This window comes from Solanum verrucosum, unplaced genomic scaffold, assembly GCF_900185275.1.
Source record: "Solanum verrucosum unplaced genomic scaffold, falcon-dt-bn FXZP01000136.1, whole genome shotgun sequence".
NCBI classification, from domain to species: Eukaryota; Viridiplantae; Streptophyta; class Magnoliopsida; order Solanales; family Solanaceae; genus Solanum; species Solanum verrucosum.
The window spans coordinates 1557968-1573458 of NW_026020145.1; the positions used below are offsets into that span (position 1 = coordinate 1557968).

At 38.4% G+C, this 15491-nt stretch overlaps 1 protein-coding gene across 3 annotated transcripts in view; it reads left to right on the forward strand.

Annotated features, from left to right (window-relative positions):
- LOC125828039 (dnaJ homolog subfamily C GRV2) overlaps positions 1–15491 on the forward strand; it is a 60750-nt gene that overhangs the window by 30714 nt on the left and 14545 nt on the right. For 2 of the 3 annotated variants that reach the window (XM_049507341.1, XM_049507343.1), the window contains 6 exons: positions 8898–9192; positions 9756–10193; positions 10265–10610; positions 10686–11026; positions 11117–11584; positions 11726–11850. In XM_049507341.1, coding sequence (XP_049363298.1) covers positions 8898–9192; positions 9756–10193; positions 10265–10610; positions 10686–11026; positions 11117–11584; positions 11726–11850 — 2013 coding nt within the window. The remainder of the gene's footprint in view (positions 1–8897; positions 9193–9755; positions 10194–10264; positions 10611–10685; positions 11027–11116; positions 11585–11725; positions 11851–15491) is intronic. The other variant, XM_049507342.1, reaches the window with a different exon arrangement.

The window sequence follows — 15491 nt, forward strand, 5'->3', positions numbered from 1 at the left end:
TTTGTATGCTTCCTAAATATTAATTTGCTAATACCTTATACAATTAATTTTTTGCTTTAGGATCCCTTCTTTCTTTTTTGAAATGGTAAGTATTATTAATGTCAAAACTATCACTAGGAAAGTGCTGTGATTACATCCAAAACAAGAGAAGAAGAAAAATAAACTACCGGAATCCCATTTGATGAACTGCAATAGGGATTTGGCATCATCTATCCATTCCACTTTACACCAAAAAGAAATCAGAAGTATACATTCAGATTTGATTGTCATTATATTGCTGTCGTTTTTGCTTCAAAACATCTTCTATTCTTCTGCCTCTAAATGCATGCAGATGGAGTTCCAAGCCTTCTTCAGTTTCTTTAAGCCCTCTTTGTACCAGCATAAAAACAGATTAGCAGGTGAATTGGGCATGACCTTTTTAAGGTTCAAACATTGAAGAACATATGCCAAATCTGAGAAGTACAAGGACAATGAAAAAATAATTCTCCTCCACATAGAAAGCATTGACTGACTAGTTGTATGCCTCTCTTGTGTAAATTTTAAGATGTCGAGTTACACAATCTTCTTTGATGACTAGCCATGTAAAGCACATCACTTAAGCTGGTGCCTTAGAGCTCCAAACCTTCTTCCATGAGCCATAAGTTTCTTGGTTGGCTTCTTTTACTAACATGCGGTAGCATGACTTCACTGAATTGGAACCATCTCTCTGCCCTGTCCAAATTAAATTATCTTCACTGATGTTTAAATCTAGAACTGAGGAAAGAAGACCAAAGAAATCAGAATTCTGCCCATTTTCCAATCATTTAAGTTTCTTCTAAAGATGATAAAAAAGTTGCCTTCTTTACTTTGTGCTACACTGAGGTTAATGTCCACTCCTAGATTAAACAGGGAAGGGAACTTCTCTTTGAGAGGGGAGTGCCCAATCCATATATCTTGCGTGTTAGCACCCTTCTTCCATTTCCAATTTCGATACTAATGTTGGGAGGAGAAAGAGGCTATAGTGCTCTAATATTTTTGTCCAGATACCAACTCCTTGTGGGGGTGGTCAAGTTAGTGCACCACATATTCATCAAACGATATTTCTCTGTTATGATATTCCTCCATAAACCATCGACTTCAACATTAAATCTCCATAGCCATTTCATCAAAACGCTCCTATTTTGCATTCTTAGATTCTTGATACCTGTGAGAAATATATACGAAAAATATTATTGAATTGTGTATCTAAATAGTTACATTGAGACCCTATTTATAGACACTACATTGGAATCCTTTTCCAACTAGGATTCCTATTCTTATTCCTATTCCTATTCCTATTCTTATTTCTATTCTAAGTAGGAAATACTTATTTCTATTCTAACACTCCCCCTCAAGCTGGTGCATACAAATCATATGTACCTAGCTTGTTACAGATGTAATTAATACGAGGACATGTGAGGGACTTGGTGAAGATATCTGCAAGCTGATCATTTGACTTCACAAATTTCGTAACAATATCTCCCGAGAGTATCTTTTCTCTGACAAAGTGACAGTCAATCTCAATGTGCTTAGTCCTTTCATGAAACACTGGATTTGATGCGATATGAAGAGCCGCTTGATTATCACACACAAGTTCCATCTTATCAACTTTGCCAAATTTTAGTTCTCCCAGCAACTGTTTGATCCAAACTAGCTCACAAGTTGCTGTCGCCATTGCTCGATATTCTGATTCTGCACTAGATCGAGCAACCACATTCTGTTTCTTGCTCTTCCACGACACCAAATTACCTCCTACTAAAACACAATATCCGGATGTCGAACGTCTGTCAGAGGGTGATCCTGCCCAATCAGCGTCTGTATATCCAATGATATGCTCATGGCCTTGATCCTCAAAGAGTAGTCCTTTACCGGGAGCTGACTTTATATATCGCAGAATACGAACAACTGCTTCCCAATGACTATCACAAGGGGAAGTCATAAACTGACTTACAACACTCACAGGAAAAGAGATGTCAGGTCTAGTCACTGTGAGATAATTCAACTTTCCAACAAGTCGTCTATACCTTTCAGGATTACTAAGTGGCTCCCCCTGTCCTGGAAGAAGTTTAACATTCGGATCCATAGGAGTGTCAACAGGTCTACATCCCATCATCCCTGTCTCCTCAAGAATGTCTAAGGCATACTTGCGCTGAGAAATAACAATACCTGATCTAGACTGAGCAACCTCAATACCTAGAAAATACTTCAATCTGCCAAGGTCTTTAGTTTGGAAGTGCTTAAAGAGATGTTGCTTCAAATCGGTGATACCATCTTGATCATTACCGGTGATAACAATATCATCAACGTAAACAACCAAATAGATACATCGACTTGGTGCAGAATGCCGATAAAACACAGAGTGATCAGCTCCACTACGAGTCATGCCAAACTCCTGAATTACTGTGCTGAACTTCCCGAACCAAGCTCGAGGAGACTGTTTTAGACCATAGAGTGACCTGCGCAATCGACATACAAGGCTACTAGACTCCCCCTGAGCAACAAAACCAGGTGGTTGCTCCATATAGACTTCTTCCTCAAGATCACCATGCAGAAAAGCATTCTTAATGTCCAACTGATGAAGAGGCCAATGACGAACGGCAGCCATAGATAGAAAAAGACGAACAGATGCAATTTTAGCCACAGGAGCGAAAGTGTCACTATAATCTAGCCCAAATATCTGAGTATACCCTTTGGCAACAAGGCGAGCCTTAAGTCGATCAACCTGACCGTCTGGACCAATTTTGACTGCATAAACCCAACGACAACCAACAGTAGATTTACCTGCAGGAAGGGAGACAAGCTCCCAAGTACCACTCTTATGTAAAGCAGACATCTCATCAACCATAGCCTGCCTCCATCCAGAATGAGAAAGTGCTTCACCTGTAGTCTTAGGAATGGAAATAGAGGACAAAGACGACACAAATGCATAATGGGGTGATGATAGACGATGATAACTTAAGAAGGTATAATGTGGGTTAGTATTTCGAGTGGATCGTATACCTTTTTGAAGTGCAAGCGGTTGGCTAGGAGGAGGCAAGTCCGCAGTAGGAGCAGGGTCTGGCGCATGACATGAATCATCTGGGACTAGGGTTGGACGTGGACGGCGATGATAAGTTAGTAGTGGTGGCACTACAACTGGAGATGTAGAAGTAACCGTAGATTCCACAAAGGTTGGCACAGGTAAAACCTGAGGTATGGGTAAGACCATAGAGACATCAGGATGATCAGAAGATGTATAGTAAGGCTGAGACTCAAAAAATGTAACATCAGCAGACATAAGGTATCGATGAAGATCATGTGAATAACAACGATACCCTTTTTGGACTCGAGAGTAACCAAGAAAGACACATTTGAGGGCACGAGGAGCTAATTTATCTTTTCCTGGGGCTAAGTTATGAACGAAGCATGTGCTCCCAAAGACACGAGGAGGGATAGGATAGAGATGTGACTGAGGAAACAGTATGGAATGGGGAACCTGATTCTGAATAGAAGAAGAGGGCATTCTATTTATCAAATAACAAGACGTAAGAACTGCATCTCCCCAAAAACGCAATGGAACATTGGATTCAAGGAGAAGAGTACGAGCGGTCTCAATAAGATGCCGATTTTTTCTTTCAGCTACACCATTTTGTTGAGGGGTGTATGGACAAGTAGTCTGGTGAATAATGCCTTGGTGAGTCATAAACTCCCGAAATTGGGAGGATAAGTATTCTAAGGCATTATCACTACGAAAAGTACGAATAGAAACACCAAACTGATTTTGTATTTCAGCAAAGAAACTTTTGAAAATAGAAAATAACTCAGAACGATCTTTCATTAAGAAAACCCAAGTACATTTTGAATAATCATCAATGAAACTAACAAAATAACGAAATCCTAAGGTGGAACTGACTCTACTAGGACCCCAAATATCAGAATGAACTAATGAAAAAATAGACTCTGAACGACCCTCAGTACTACGAGAAAACGTAGCACGAGTGTGTTTCCCAAGTTGACACGACTCACAATCTAATGTGGATAAACTAGACAAACTAGGCACCATCTTTTGCAGTTTGGATAGACTCGGATGTCCCAAACGTTTGTGAATTAAATCTGGGGAATCTGTAACGGAGCATGCTGCTAAGGAATTTGAAGAGGTAAGATAGTAAAGGCCTTGTGATTCATGTCCTGTTCCAATCATCTGTCCCGTACTGCGGTCCTGCATGAGAAAAAAATCATCGAAAAAAGTTATGCTACAATGTAGGGCTTTCGTCAAACGACTAACAGATGCTAGATTAAAAGGAGAACCAGGGACATAAAGAACAGAGTCTAGGGTGACAGAAGATAGGGGTTTGGCTTTTCCAACCCCTTTTGGTTTGGTTTGGATCCCATTGGCTAAAGTAATAGCTGGAAGAGATTGTGAATAAACAATATCGGATAAAAGTGATTTATTACCAGAGATATGATCAGAAGCCCCAGAGTCCATGACCCATGTTCCAAGAGTACTAGATTGCGACACACAAGCAAAAGAATTACCCGCAACAGAGACATCAGGTTGTGCAACCGAAACTACTTGTGGAGACGTTTGCTTATTTGCACGATACTGAAGGAACTCTGAGCAATATGAGCATTATTGGATGGTTGATTAGGTTGAGCACCATATGCTACTGGTGGAGATGTCTGTTTACTTGCGCGATTTCGAAGGAACTCATTATATTCCTTTAGAACAATAGGATCATAACTGGGTGGTGGACCATGCAAAATATAACATATATCACGAGTGTGTCCAGGCTTATGACAATGACTACACTTGGATCGAGGTTTCCCAAAACGCCCTCCTCCTCGCCGATTCTCCATAGATTGATATGTACGCTTTTCAAAGGTTTGAGATGCAAGAATAGATGAGTCAACAGTGGGTGATGAAACTACCTTGTGACTGGGAGGTGCCGCAAGACGAAGGAGACGAGAGAATAATTCATCGATTGTAGGAACTGTAGGGCTAGCTAAAATCTGATCACGTACAGAATCATGATCAGGAGGAAGTCCAGCAAGAGTAAGAACTAGAAACAATGTTTGTCTGTGTTCTTGTTGTTTTTCCACATTCGTAGTAACTGGCATTAATGTGTCAAATTCCTCCATGACTGCCTGTACCTGTCCTAAGTAAGTAGACATATCGGATTCTTGTTTCTTTAAGTTGGTCAATCGAGATATCACATCATAGAATCGAGATATGTCATTAGTGTATAAAGCACGAGCCTTTTCCCAAACTGTATAACACGTCTGGAATGGGCGAAACAAGGGCATCAACTTGAAATCAATAGAACGCCATAGGAGACTACATAATTGAGCATCTACTTTCTCCCATTGTGCTTTGGCTTTTGCATCTTCCTCACTAGTCTTTGCCTTTACATCTACCTCATAAGCCTTGTTCGTTAAGTGATCTTGGACACCTTGACCCTTGCACCACAACTCAACCGAGGAAGCCCAAGATAAATAGTTTGAACTTCCCAATAAAAGTTCTGAAGTGATTATAGGGCTAGAACTTCCAATCCCCATATTTTTGGAACCAAAAACATCACACCCAAAAGACATTATGCTAAATTTGTCTCGGAAAATTCAAATCTCGAAGAAAAGTCGCCGGAAACTGCCTGGAAATAGCTGGAACTCTAATTCCGGCGATCGGATCTGGTCAAAAACAGTATGGGCCTGGTCGGATTGGCTGGACGACCCCAACTGTCAAAAAAATCTCAAAAAAATATGATCAGAAAAGCCCTCACGCGCCGGCGCGTGAGACAGATCTCGCCGGAAACTGCCACCTCCGATAGGCGCGTGAGAGCGCGTGGGGTGGTGTTTTCCGGTGGTTTTGGCTGGGGTTTGGTCGCGGGGGCTTTCCGAGCCTCGTGGTGGTGTTGGTTTTCGCACAACACCCACAGAAAGAAAAAAGTATAACAAAATCAGACCCAACAGTCACCGGAAATTGACATAGACATACGGTGACTTGTTTGTTCTCACCAATGCTCTGATACCATGTGAGAAATATATACGAAAAATATTATTGAATTGTGTATCTAAATAGTTACATTGAGACCCTATTTATAGACACTACATTGGAATCCTTTTCCAACTAGGATTCCTATTCTTATTCCTATTCCTATTCCTATTCTTATTTCTATTATAAGTAGGAAATACTTATTTCTATTCTAACAATACCTATCTACCATCTTCCTTCTTTGAAATGACAATACCCCACTTCACCAGGCTAAATGCTTCACATTCTCTGTCCATTACCAAATTAAATGTCTCCTCATCTTGTCTAGTTTCTTTTTCCAACCCCCCCTCTTGCACCTAAATGGTAATCTCAAAGAGATGGAGGAATCTCTGTTTGGCAGCCCAAAATTGTAGCCATAACTTGCAAATCCAGCACTTGATTAATTGGTAACAAACTATTCTTAGCCAGTTAACATGTAGACCTGACACAGCTCCCAAAAACATATATTGACTTTCTTCTTAATCACAAAAAATGTGAGTGTTGTCAGCATTGAGAGATGTGAGATCGACAGGTTACTTTGATGTCCACTGTTCACTTTGAATTGCTTAATCCAGTTTTCAGTTACAACATACTTAAGGAGCTTGCTTAACCTTCCATTACCAACAAATATAAGAAAGGAGATATTGGATCCCCTTCTGTAAGGTCTCTTTGAGTAGGGAACAATCCCTGTGGAGAGCCATTGATGAGAACTGAGAATCTGACAGTACTTATTTAATACCATATCCACTTTGTGACTTACTTCCAAAGCCCATATCTCTGAGGAAATTGAGTAGAAAATCCCAATTGACATGGTCGTATGTTATTTTTTTGTGTCAATCTTCCACATTAATCTTGGTTTTGTCTCCCTTTTCCTGGAATCATAACATTCATTTGCAATAAGAGCTGTATCCATAATTTGTCTCCCTTTTAAGAATGCCACGTGTGTGTTGGGAACTAGCCTGGGCATTATCCGTTGGGTTCGAAAGAAACAGTGCATCATGCGGAAGCTTATAAAAGAAACGTCTATTATTATATGATATGCAATTGGCCTACATATTTTAAAAACTAATTAAAAGCATAAAAATGTAGAGAGAAAATCTCCCCATAAACAAAAGTCTCTAAATGACTACATTGTAGATCCTATTGTGTTCATTGCATGAGAAGAAGGGTCTTCAATTTACAGGGTTCCATACTTTTCCTACTTTTCCCGTAAGGAATGAATAACTAAATATGGAAGAGAATTATATATTTTTTTTCAGGAAAAGTTGAAGCATTTATGGTAATACTTCTCTTAACTTTTTTTCAAGAGAAAAGTTAAACTCAAATATGGTAAGAAAATCAGGGTAAAACCCTAACATTAGTTTCTTCAAGTCTCACTGTAAGTAGTTTTGTTTGACCATTATCTTGTAAAAACTTCCAATTAGATCAATGGGTCTAAAGTTTTTCAACTCTCTAGCTGCCTTCTGGGAATCAAGTAATATATAAATAGGCATTGAAGCTTTTTTCAAAATTTTTCTGTTGGCGAAAATGATCAATAACCTTCATTAAGTCTTCTTTCATTCTAGTCCAACACTTTTGGAAGAAACCCATATGGTATCCATCAGATCCTGGAGCAGCACATTGGTTTTATTTATTTATGTACCTCTCCTTTTTGAAAGGTCTTTGTAGCCATGCATTTTTCTCGTGAGAAATCTCTGTTGAATCACTCATATTATGTGATGGTTTCCAAAACTTCTATTTCCGGGTGTAGTTTCTCATAGAAATCACAATTTCATTTTTTAGCTCTCTGGTTCCTCAAAGGTTGTCTCTTCCACTACTACCTTGTCAATGTGATTGTATCTTTTATGGGCATTGGCCATTTTCTGAAAGCATTGGTGTTTTTGTCCCCTTGCTTCAGTCATAACACACTGGATATCCGTCTCCAAGATATCTCATTATCTCCTCTGCTTTGGACATGTCCTCCATTTCCATTAGAATGCTAACTTTTTCTTAACATTTCTTCTTCAGCAATTCCTTATCTTCCTTTTTTTTTTTAAAAAAAATAACTCTCTATCTTCCACAATTCTGTCCATGTATTTTCCTGATTTCATAATTCTCAGCAGCCTCTTTAGACCACTCTTTCAATTTCAGTTTCAATATCTTCAGTTTTTTAGCTCGATTGAAGTCCAAACTATCTTCTTCAATAAAAGAGGACCACCAACTCTCCACCATATCACAAATCTCTCTTGTTCAAGCAACCAGTTATGAAATTTAAAATACTTGGTATTCTTTGCTTTATGATCATTTTGAGTATTAGAAAATAGCAACTATTTTGTACACATTGCATTTCTAGTTATCTAGAATATATTACTCCAATCTATTTTTATGTGGATTAGTCAATTGGCGAGGTATTGTTGTTTTTATAAATTTAAATTGGATCAAGTGTCTGGAAAAATAAAATATGAAAAATTTAAGAACTTTATTTAAAAGTCTATCTATCACATTGTTTTGATTTATTAAGTTACTTACCTAATAGATCAGAGAATCATATTTCTAGAAATAAAACTAAAATTGAAATAAAAAGTCATCGTCAAAAGCATGAAGTGGGGATCAGAATTGAAACAGAGGTTGCGACTCCACCCTCCAATCTATCAAAAGCCTCCCCTTCTATCTTCCTCTCCTTCTGTTCAAGGGCCCTCTCCACCCTTAAAATAAACCATGAAAATTAACCTCTAAGGTCCAACTTGTCACATAGGATGGATGCAGTAAAATCTAATGCCTGGTTTCTTGATGTTGAATTCTTTATACTTTTATTTTTTTTAAATATTTAAATTCTCTAAAGTTTTCTTTTATAAGTCATTGGTATTTATTGTCTTATGCTTGTCTGCTGTAGGTACCTGTTGCCACTGTTGTTTCAGTATGATTCTACTGCAGAAGAGACAGAAAAATCTGAAGCTCATGGTGTTGGTGTTAGTGTTCAAATTGCAAAGAATATGCATGCTGTACGGTCAGCTCAGGCTTTGGCAAGACTCAGTGGTTTGGGTACTGATGAGAATCAGACACCATATAATAAGGTTGCAGCTGATGCGCTTAGCGCATTGCTGACACCAAAGCTTGCCAGTATGCTGAAAGATAAATCTCTCAAAGACTTGTTATCCAAACTAAATTTAAACTTGGAGATCCCAGAGGTGATTGCTGCAGATCTTTAAGTTCACTTGGTGGATCTTTCTGTTGCATATGCAAAACTGAGTTTTTTCTTTTACAGCTTTCCTGAGAATGGTTAAGGGTAACCTTTTTTAATTGGGGGTTGCCTCTGTTTTATTATTATTTCTCATTTGTCTAGTGCTGCAAGAGTTTCATTATCTCCTGCAGGGAGTAACAAAAACATGGTTCGCCACAAAATGTACCCAATTACTCCATACTAACAGGCAACTCGTGGGAGTTAGTCCTAATTTGACATAGAGTATTTTCTAACCCTTAAAGGCTCTTGAGCTTTTTTCCTTTTCTTGTTTTTGTTTGACAAGACTTTTCTTGAGAAACTATCTCTGTGCATTTGAAAAATGGCCATTTAATGAATGACATCCTTTGGATGGACTTGAAATGGTTTTTTTCCATATTGCACTCATAAACTCTATTGTTGATAGATTGTTTGTTTTCCTCTCTTTCCCTCTCTATTTTTATTTTTTGAGTCTGAAAATGCTCATTCTGATTTTCTCTGTCCATCTCAATTTGCCATTTCTTCTGAATGCAGATAATTTGGAACACTTCAACCCGCGCAGAACTGTTAAAGTATGTTGATAAGCAGCGTGATAGCCAGGGTCCTGATGGTTCATATGACCTGAAAGATTTGCATTCCTTCACATTTGAAGCATTGTCTAAGGAACTTTTTGTTGGAAACGTGTACTTGAGAGTGTACAATGACCAACCAGATTATGAAACTAGTGAACCTGAGGTCTTCTGTGTTGCTCTTGTTGATTTTATATCATATCTGGTACGGAGTGATGCTGCAGTGGGAACAGATACTCCTTCAACCACTGGGACATCAGAGTTCCAAAATGATACGATTAATGAACCACATAATGAAGAGCAGCTGTCTAATGATGATTCAACTCCTTCAGATGTGAAACAGATGAAGAAAGAGGAAAATGAATTGGTTAATAAATTTCGCTTTGCTTTAACCGCACTCCAGGTACACATGGGAATCATTTGTCCCGTTTAATATGGTGATCTGATGTTTGACATATGCATTTCTTTCTTCAGAATCTCCTGACAAGCAACCCAGATTTGGCATCAGTTTTTTCTGCGAAAGAAAAATTGTTACCAATTTTTGAATGCTTTGCTGTTCCTGTTGCTTCAACAACCAATGTCCCTCAACTGTGTCTGAGTGTCCTGTCACGCTTGACAACACACGCTCCTTGCTTGGATGCAATTGTGTCTGATGGATCCAGTCTGCTTCTTCTATTGCAAATGCTTCACTCCTCTCCTAGCTGTCGCGAAGGAGCTCTCCATGTTCTGTATGCTTTAGCTAGCACACCAGAGCTTGCATGGGCAGCTGCTAAGCATGGTGGAGTGGTCTACATTCTCGAACTTCTCCTGCCTTTGCAAGGTAATTTTTTTTCCTGGCATTCTCTTCTAGATCATTATCCTAGACAGTCTAAAAATATTGAATAATGTTTTGCAGAAGTTCCTCTGCAGCAAAGAGCAGCAGCTGCGTCATTGTTGGGAAAACTTGTTGGGCAACCAATGCATGGACCTAGAGTTGCTATAACTCTGGCTAGGTTTCTTCCTGATGGCTTGGTATCTGTTATCAAGGATGGTCCTGGTGAAGCTGTTGTGAGCATTCTTGAACAAACGACAGAGACTCCAGAACTCGTGTGGACTCCAGCAATGGCTGCTTCTTTGTCTGCTCAACTTGCGACCATGGCATCAGAACTGTACCGTGAACAGATGAAAGGAAGTGTTGTTGATTGGGATGTACCTGAGCAGGCAACTGGCCAACAGGAAATGAGAGATGAGCCTCAGGTATTGATTGATAAATTGCACATTTGGCACCATTTCCCAGAACTACTCTTTTTTTTTTTGTTTTAATGGTGAATTTTTATGGTGATGTAGGTTGGAGGAATCTATGTTAGATTATTCTTAAAAGATCCAAAGTTTCCTCTTAGAAATCCGAAGAGGTTTTTGGAGGGTCTATTGGATCAGTATCTTTCATCAATCGCTGCGACACATTATGATGTCCAATCGGTTGACCCTGAACTTCCTCTTCTTCTATCTGCTGCTCTGGTGTCATTATTACGCGTGCACCCTACTCTTGCAGATCATGTTGGATTTTTAGGATATGTACCAAAACTTGTGTCTGCGGTGGCATATGAAGGGAGAAGAGAAACAATGGCCATTGGGGAAGTGAAAAATGTTGACTACTCCAAGGAAGAATATGAAGCTGATAGTAGCTCAAAGCAGCCCCCTTCACCAACGCTACAAGAGCGTGTGCGTCTAAGTTGTTTGCGTGTTCTGCATCAACTTGCAGGAAGTACAACGTGCGCTGAAGCTATGGCAGCTACTAGTGTTGGGACACCCCAGGTATGTGCTTTACCAAATGCATAACTTAGAATAAGTTGAGATATTTTTGTTTCTTGGTTTCTGCTGTTTAAAATACTTAAAAACAAAATACTTTGCTGCAAGGTCCTGCTTTAATTGTCATTTGTGCCTTTGGTGTTTCAGGTTGTTCCCCTTCTGATGAAAGCTATTGGATGGCAAGGTGGAAGTATTCTAGCTCTTGAAACATTAAAACGTGTAGTCGTTGCTGGAAACCGGGCTAGGGATGCGTTGGTTGCTCAGGGACTCAAGTGAGTACATAATTTGATTATGTAGAAAGTTAGTATTCGTACAGATTAAAAATTAGTTTTCTATATGTTGGAGTTGTACTAATTGCTTTTCAGAATATAACTGAGATAATTTCTTGTCACAAATCTCACCATCAAAAAATAATAATTCTCTTTCACAGATTTTATTCGGTTCTGAAAGTAAATTGGAGGTTTTTCTTATAGAAAGCTATAGGCAAGGTGTTGGAAATGACCGAGTCTTGATCAAGTACTATTTTATTGAAGTGTGCTTTATAATATGTTTTCATTTTTTCTTTTGGTACAATAGATCCCCAAAGGAGTTAGAGCCTGCTTGGATTGACTTATTTTAATTGCTTTTAAGCTAAAATAACATTTAAGCACTTTGTTTGAGTAAGATAATAAAGTGCTTTTTTTTTTTTGATAACCGAGAAATCTGTCTGTGACCTGCCCTTTGGACCAATCACAGCCTTCTAAACTCGGTGAATAATGGTCCCGCCCCTCTACCCTTCTCCACTTAAATACCGGGCTTCGCTTTGCATGGTGTGGGGCTTGAACCATAAAGTGCTTTTAAGCACTTGTTTTAAGCCAAAATAACAAAAATAAGCCAAAAGCCATAAGTTAGGATTCCTAGCTTATGCTTGTAAGCCCATCCAAACATGCTCTAAGTGATGCATAGTCCACCAGGTGCAGCTTTGAACCAATGCTATTGTTAGGTTTGGCCAAAAGAAGGTAGAGGAGTGAACAGTTAGTTTTCGTACTTAGTCTTGACAGATTAAAAATTAGTCTTCTATATCTTGGAGTTGCACTAATTGCTTAATTTTGTACTTATGCTTGTACAAATTAGAAATTAGTTTTCTATATCTTGGAGTTGCACTAATTGCTTTCCAGAATATAATTATGGTAATTTCTTGTCACAAATTTCACCTATACAAAATGAATTGTCACAGATTCTGTTTGGTTCTGAAAAGTAAGTTGGACGACTTGTTTCTCATATGATGCTAATTGGCAATGTGTTGCAAATGATTGAGTCTTGATCTAGTACTATTTTATGAAAATTTGCTTTCTGACATGTTGTCGTAATTTTTTCTTTACCAGTTTAAAAGAAAAGATATGTTGTCGTCATATTTTCTTTTGTTATAATAGATCCCTAAAGGAGTAAGTGATACATAGTCCACCGGGTGCAGCTTTGAACCAATGCTATTGGCAAGTTTATCCATGTTAGAATATGAATAGGAACAATAATAGTATATACAATCCTACTTAGAATAGGAATATGAATAGGAATAATATAGAGAATCCTATTTGGAAAAGGATTATAATATAGTGTCCTAGTTGGAAAAGGAGTCTAATGTAGTGTCCATAAATAGGGTCTCAATGTAGTAATATAGGTACACAATTCAATAATATTCTTTTCCAATATTTCTCACATGGTATCAGAGCCTCTACAATCTTGGTAGAGAATCAAAGAGCTTCCACTGTCAGCGGGAGGCTAGTACCCATATATGCCACTCGTCTGGCCAACAATTATGTTAGCAAAAATAGTGTCACCGTGTATCTTTCTGGTGACGATGACTACTTTCTCATATTTGATTTGTGTAGCACTGTACATCATTTGGGTAACTACTTTCTCATGTTTTATTTGTGTAGCGCCGTACTATCTTTCCGGTGATTACTTCCTCATATCTGATTAGTGTAGCACCATGCCGTCTTTCCGATGACTACTTTTTCATATCTAATTGGCGTAACACTGCTCTTTCTGGTGACTACTTTCTTATTTGTGTAGGGTTGTGCTATCATTCTGACCCTACCCTTATAATTTCTATTTTTCTGTAGGATCGTGCCATCATTCCGATCCTTGCATAAATAATTTCTATTTTGCAATAGGGTCGTGCCATCATTCTAACCCTACCCATAGTTCTCTTTCTTTGTAGGATCGTGCCATCATTCCGACCCTACCCATATAATTTTATTTCTCAGATTGTGACCACTTTCAACCATCAAATCTAGTACTCCGACGCATGAACATGTTTCAGCCAATTTTTCAGTGACTTTCTTGTTTAATGTCGACTCATCTACTAATTTTAAAACGGCCCATATATTTTTTTATACCATATTTTGAGCACTTTCCAATGTTCGATGCCTTGTGGATAAGTTTATATGGAGCAACTACCTAATTTTGTTACTTCGGGGAAGTTAAGTAGCCTTGTATTTCGATTACGTAAGTCACTCTATGGTTTGAAATAATCTTCTCAAGCGTGGTTTGGGAAGTTAAACACTTTAATTTAGGAATTTATCACTCTGTATTTTATCGACATTATGCATCAAATCTAGTATTTCATGAGAAGACTAAGCCCATTGGGATTGACTGCCAATTTTGTGAAGTTGAGTGTTCAACTTGCCAATAAGAACAATAATAGTATACGCAATCTTACGTATAATAGGAATATGAATAGGAATAGTATATAGAATCCTATTTGGAAAATAATTATAATAGTGTCTGTAAATAGGGTCTCAATGTAATAATGTGGATACACAATTCAATAATATTCTTTTCTAATATTTCTCACAAGCCAAAAGAAGGTAGATGAGTGAACCTATTTTAAATTGTCTTTCATCATAAGTTTCATATGCAATGGTGAGATAGTAGGTTCTACCTTGAAATTCGATAAGGTGAACCAAGCGAGGACTAGGCTAGTATGACTCTCAATTACTTTATGGTCTCAGAAGGTGTTCAGAGAAGTCGGTGATCATTGTGGTGCCTGGTAGAAACAAAGGAGAGGAGACGGAATTTAGAGGTGAGAGGGGATGGAGATTCAGTTTCGGAAGTGGTGACAGTGGGATTTGAAGGGGTTATTTTCTCTATTTAAGTGGTGTGAGCCACACATGAGAACCAGTGCCGTATAAGATGGACTCTTTGGACTGTAGGCTATTTCAAATGCGAAAATACTTGAACTCACACGTGGCTCATCATGTGAGAAGAGGGTTTCAACAGTGACCACAATACAGGAAATAGGACTGGGTATTAGTAAGAAGGAACTGGGCCTGCACACTTTGGCCCAATGCATTTCGGAAGATATGACACTGCAGGAGTTAATACTAGGGCCTAGACTTGATCTTTTTAATGAAGAGTTAGCGGCTAACTCTTTCTCACCTCTTCTGAGAGTACAAGAACTATGATAGAGAACCTATTATGAAAGAGGGAAGGAAGTATAAGATGAAAAGGAAGTGAAAGATTGAGATTTTGATACATCAATTTGGGTGTGTCAAAACATCATCAAATTAAGCAATGTATTTGGGGTGAACTTTTATGGTTGCGAGAAAGAACAAAGTAAAACATGATTTGATAACTGCTCATGGGATATGGAATGTCTCTTCTCATGTCTTACCAGTGTTTTGGAAGGCGCGAGGCATCAAACCACGACAAGGGCCTGCTTCACTAAGGCGAGAGGTGAACTTTTTGAAGTGAAGCACCAATTAATACAAAAAAGATAAAATAATAAATTTACATATATGGATTACCAAAACCTCAATGGCAATAACATATTAGCAAATATTTCAATTCAAAAACCACTACCACTAGATGATGCCATTGAAATTTACTGTTTAAAGGCAAAAAGAGTTGATGTATAAATTATTATGCAACA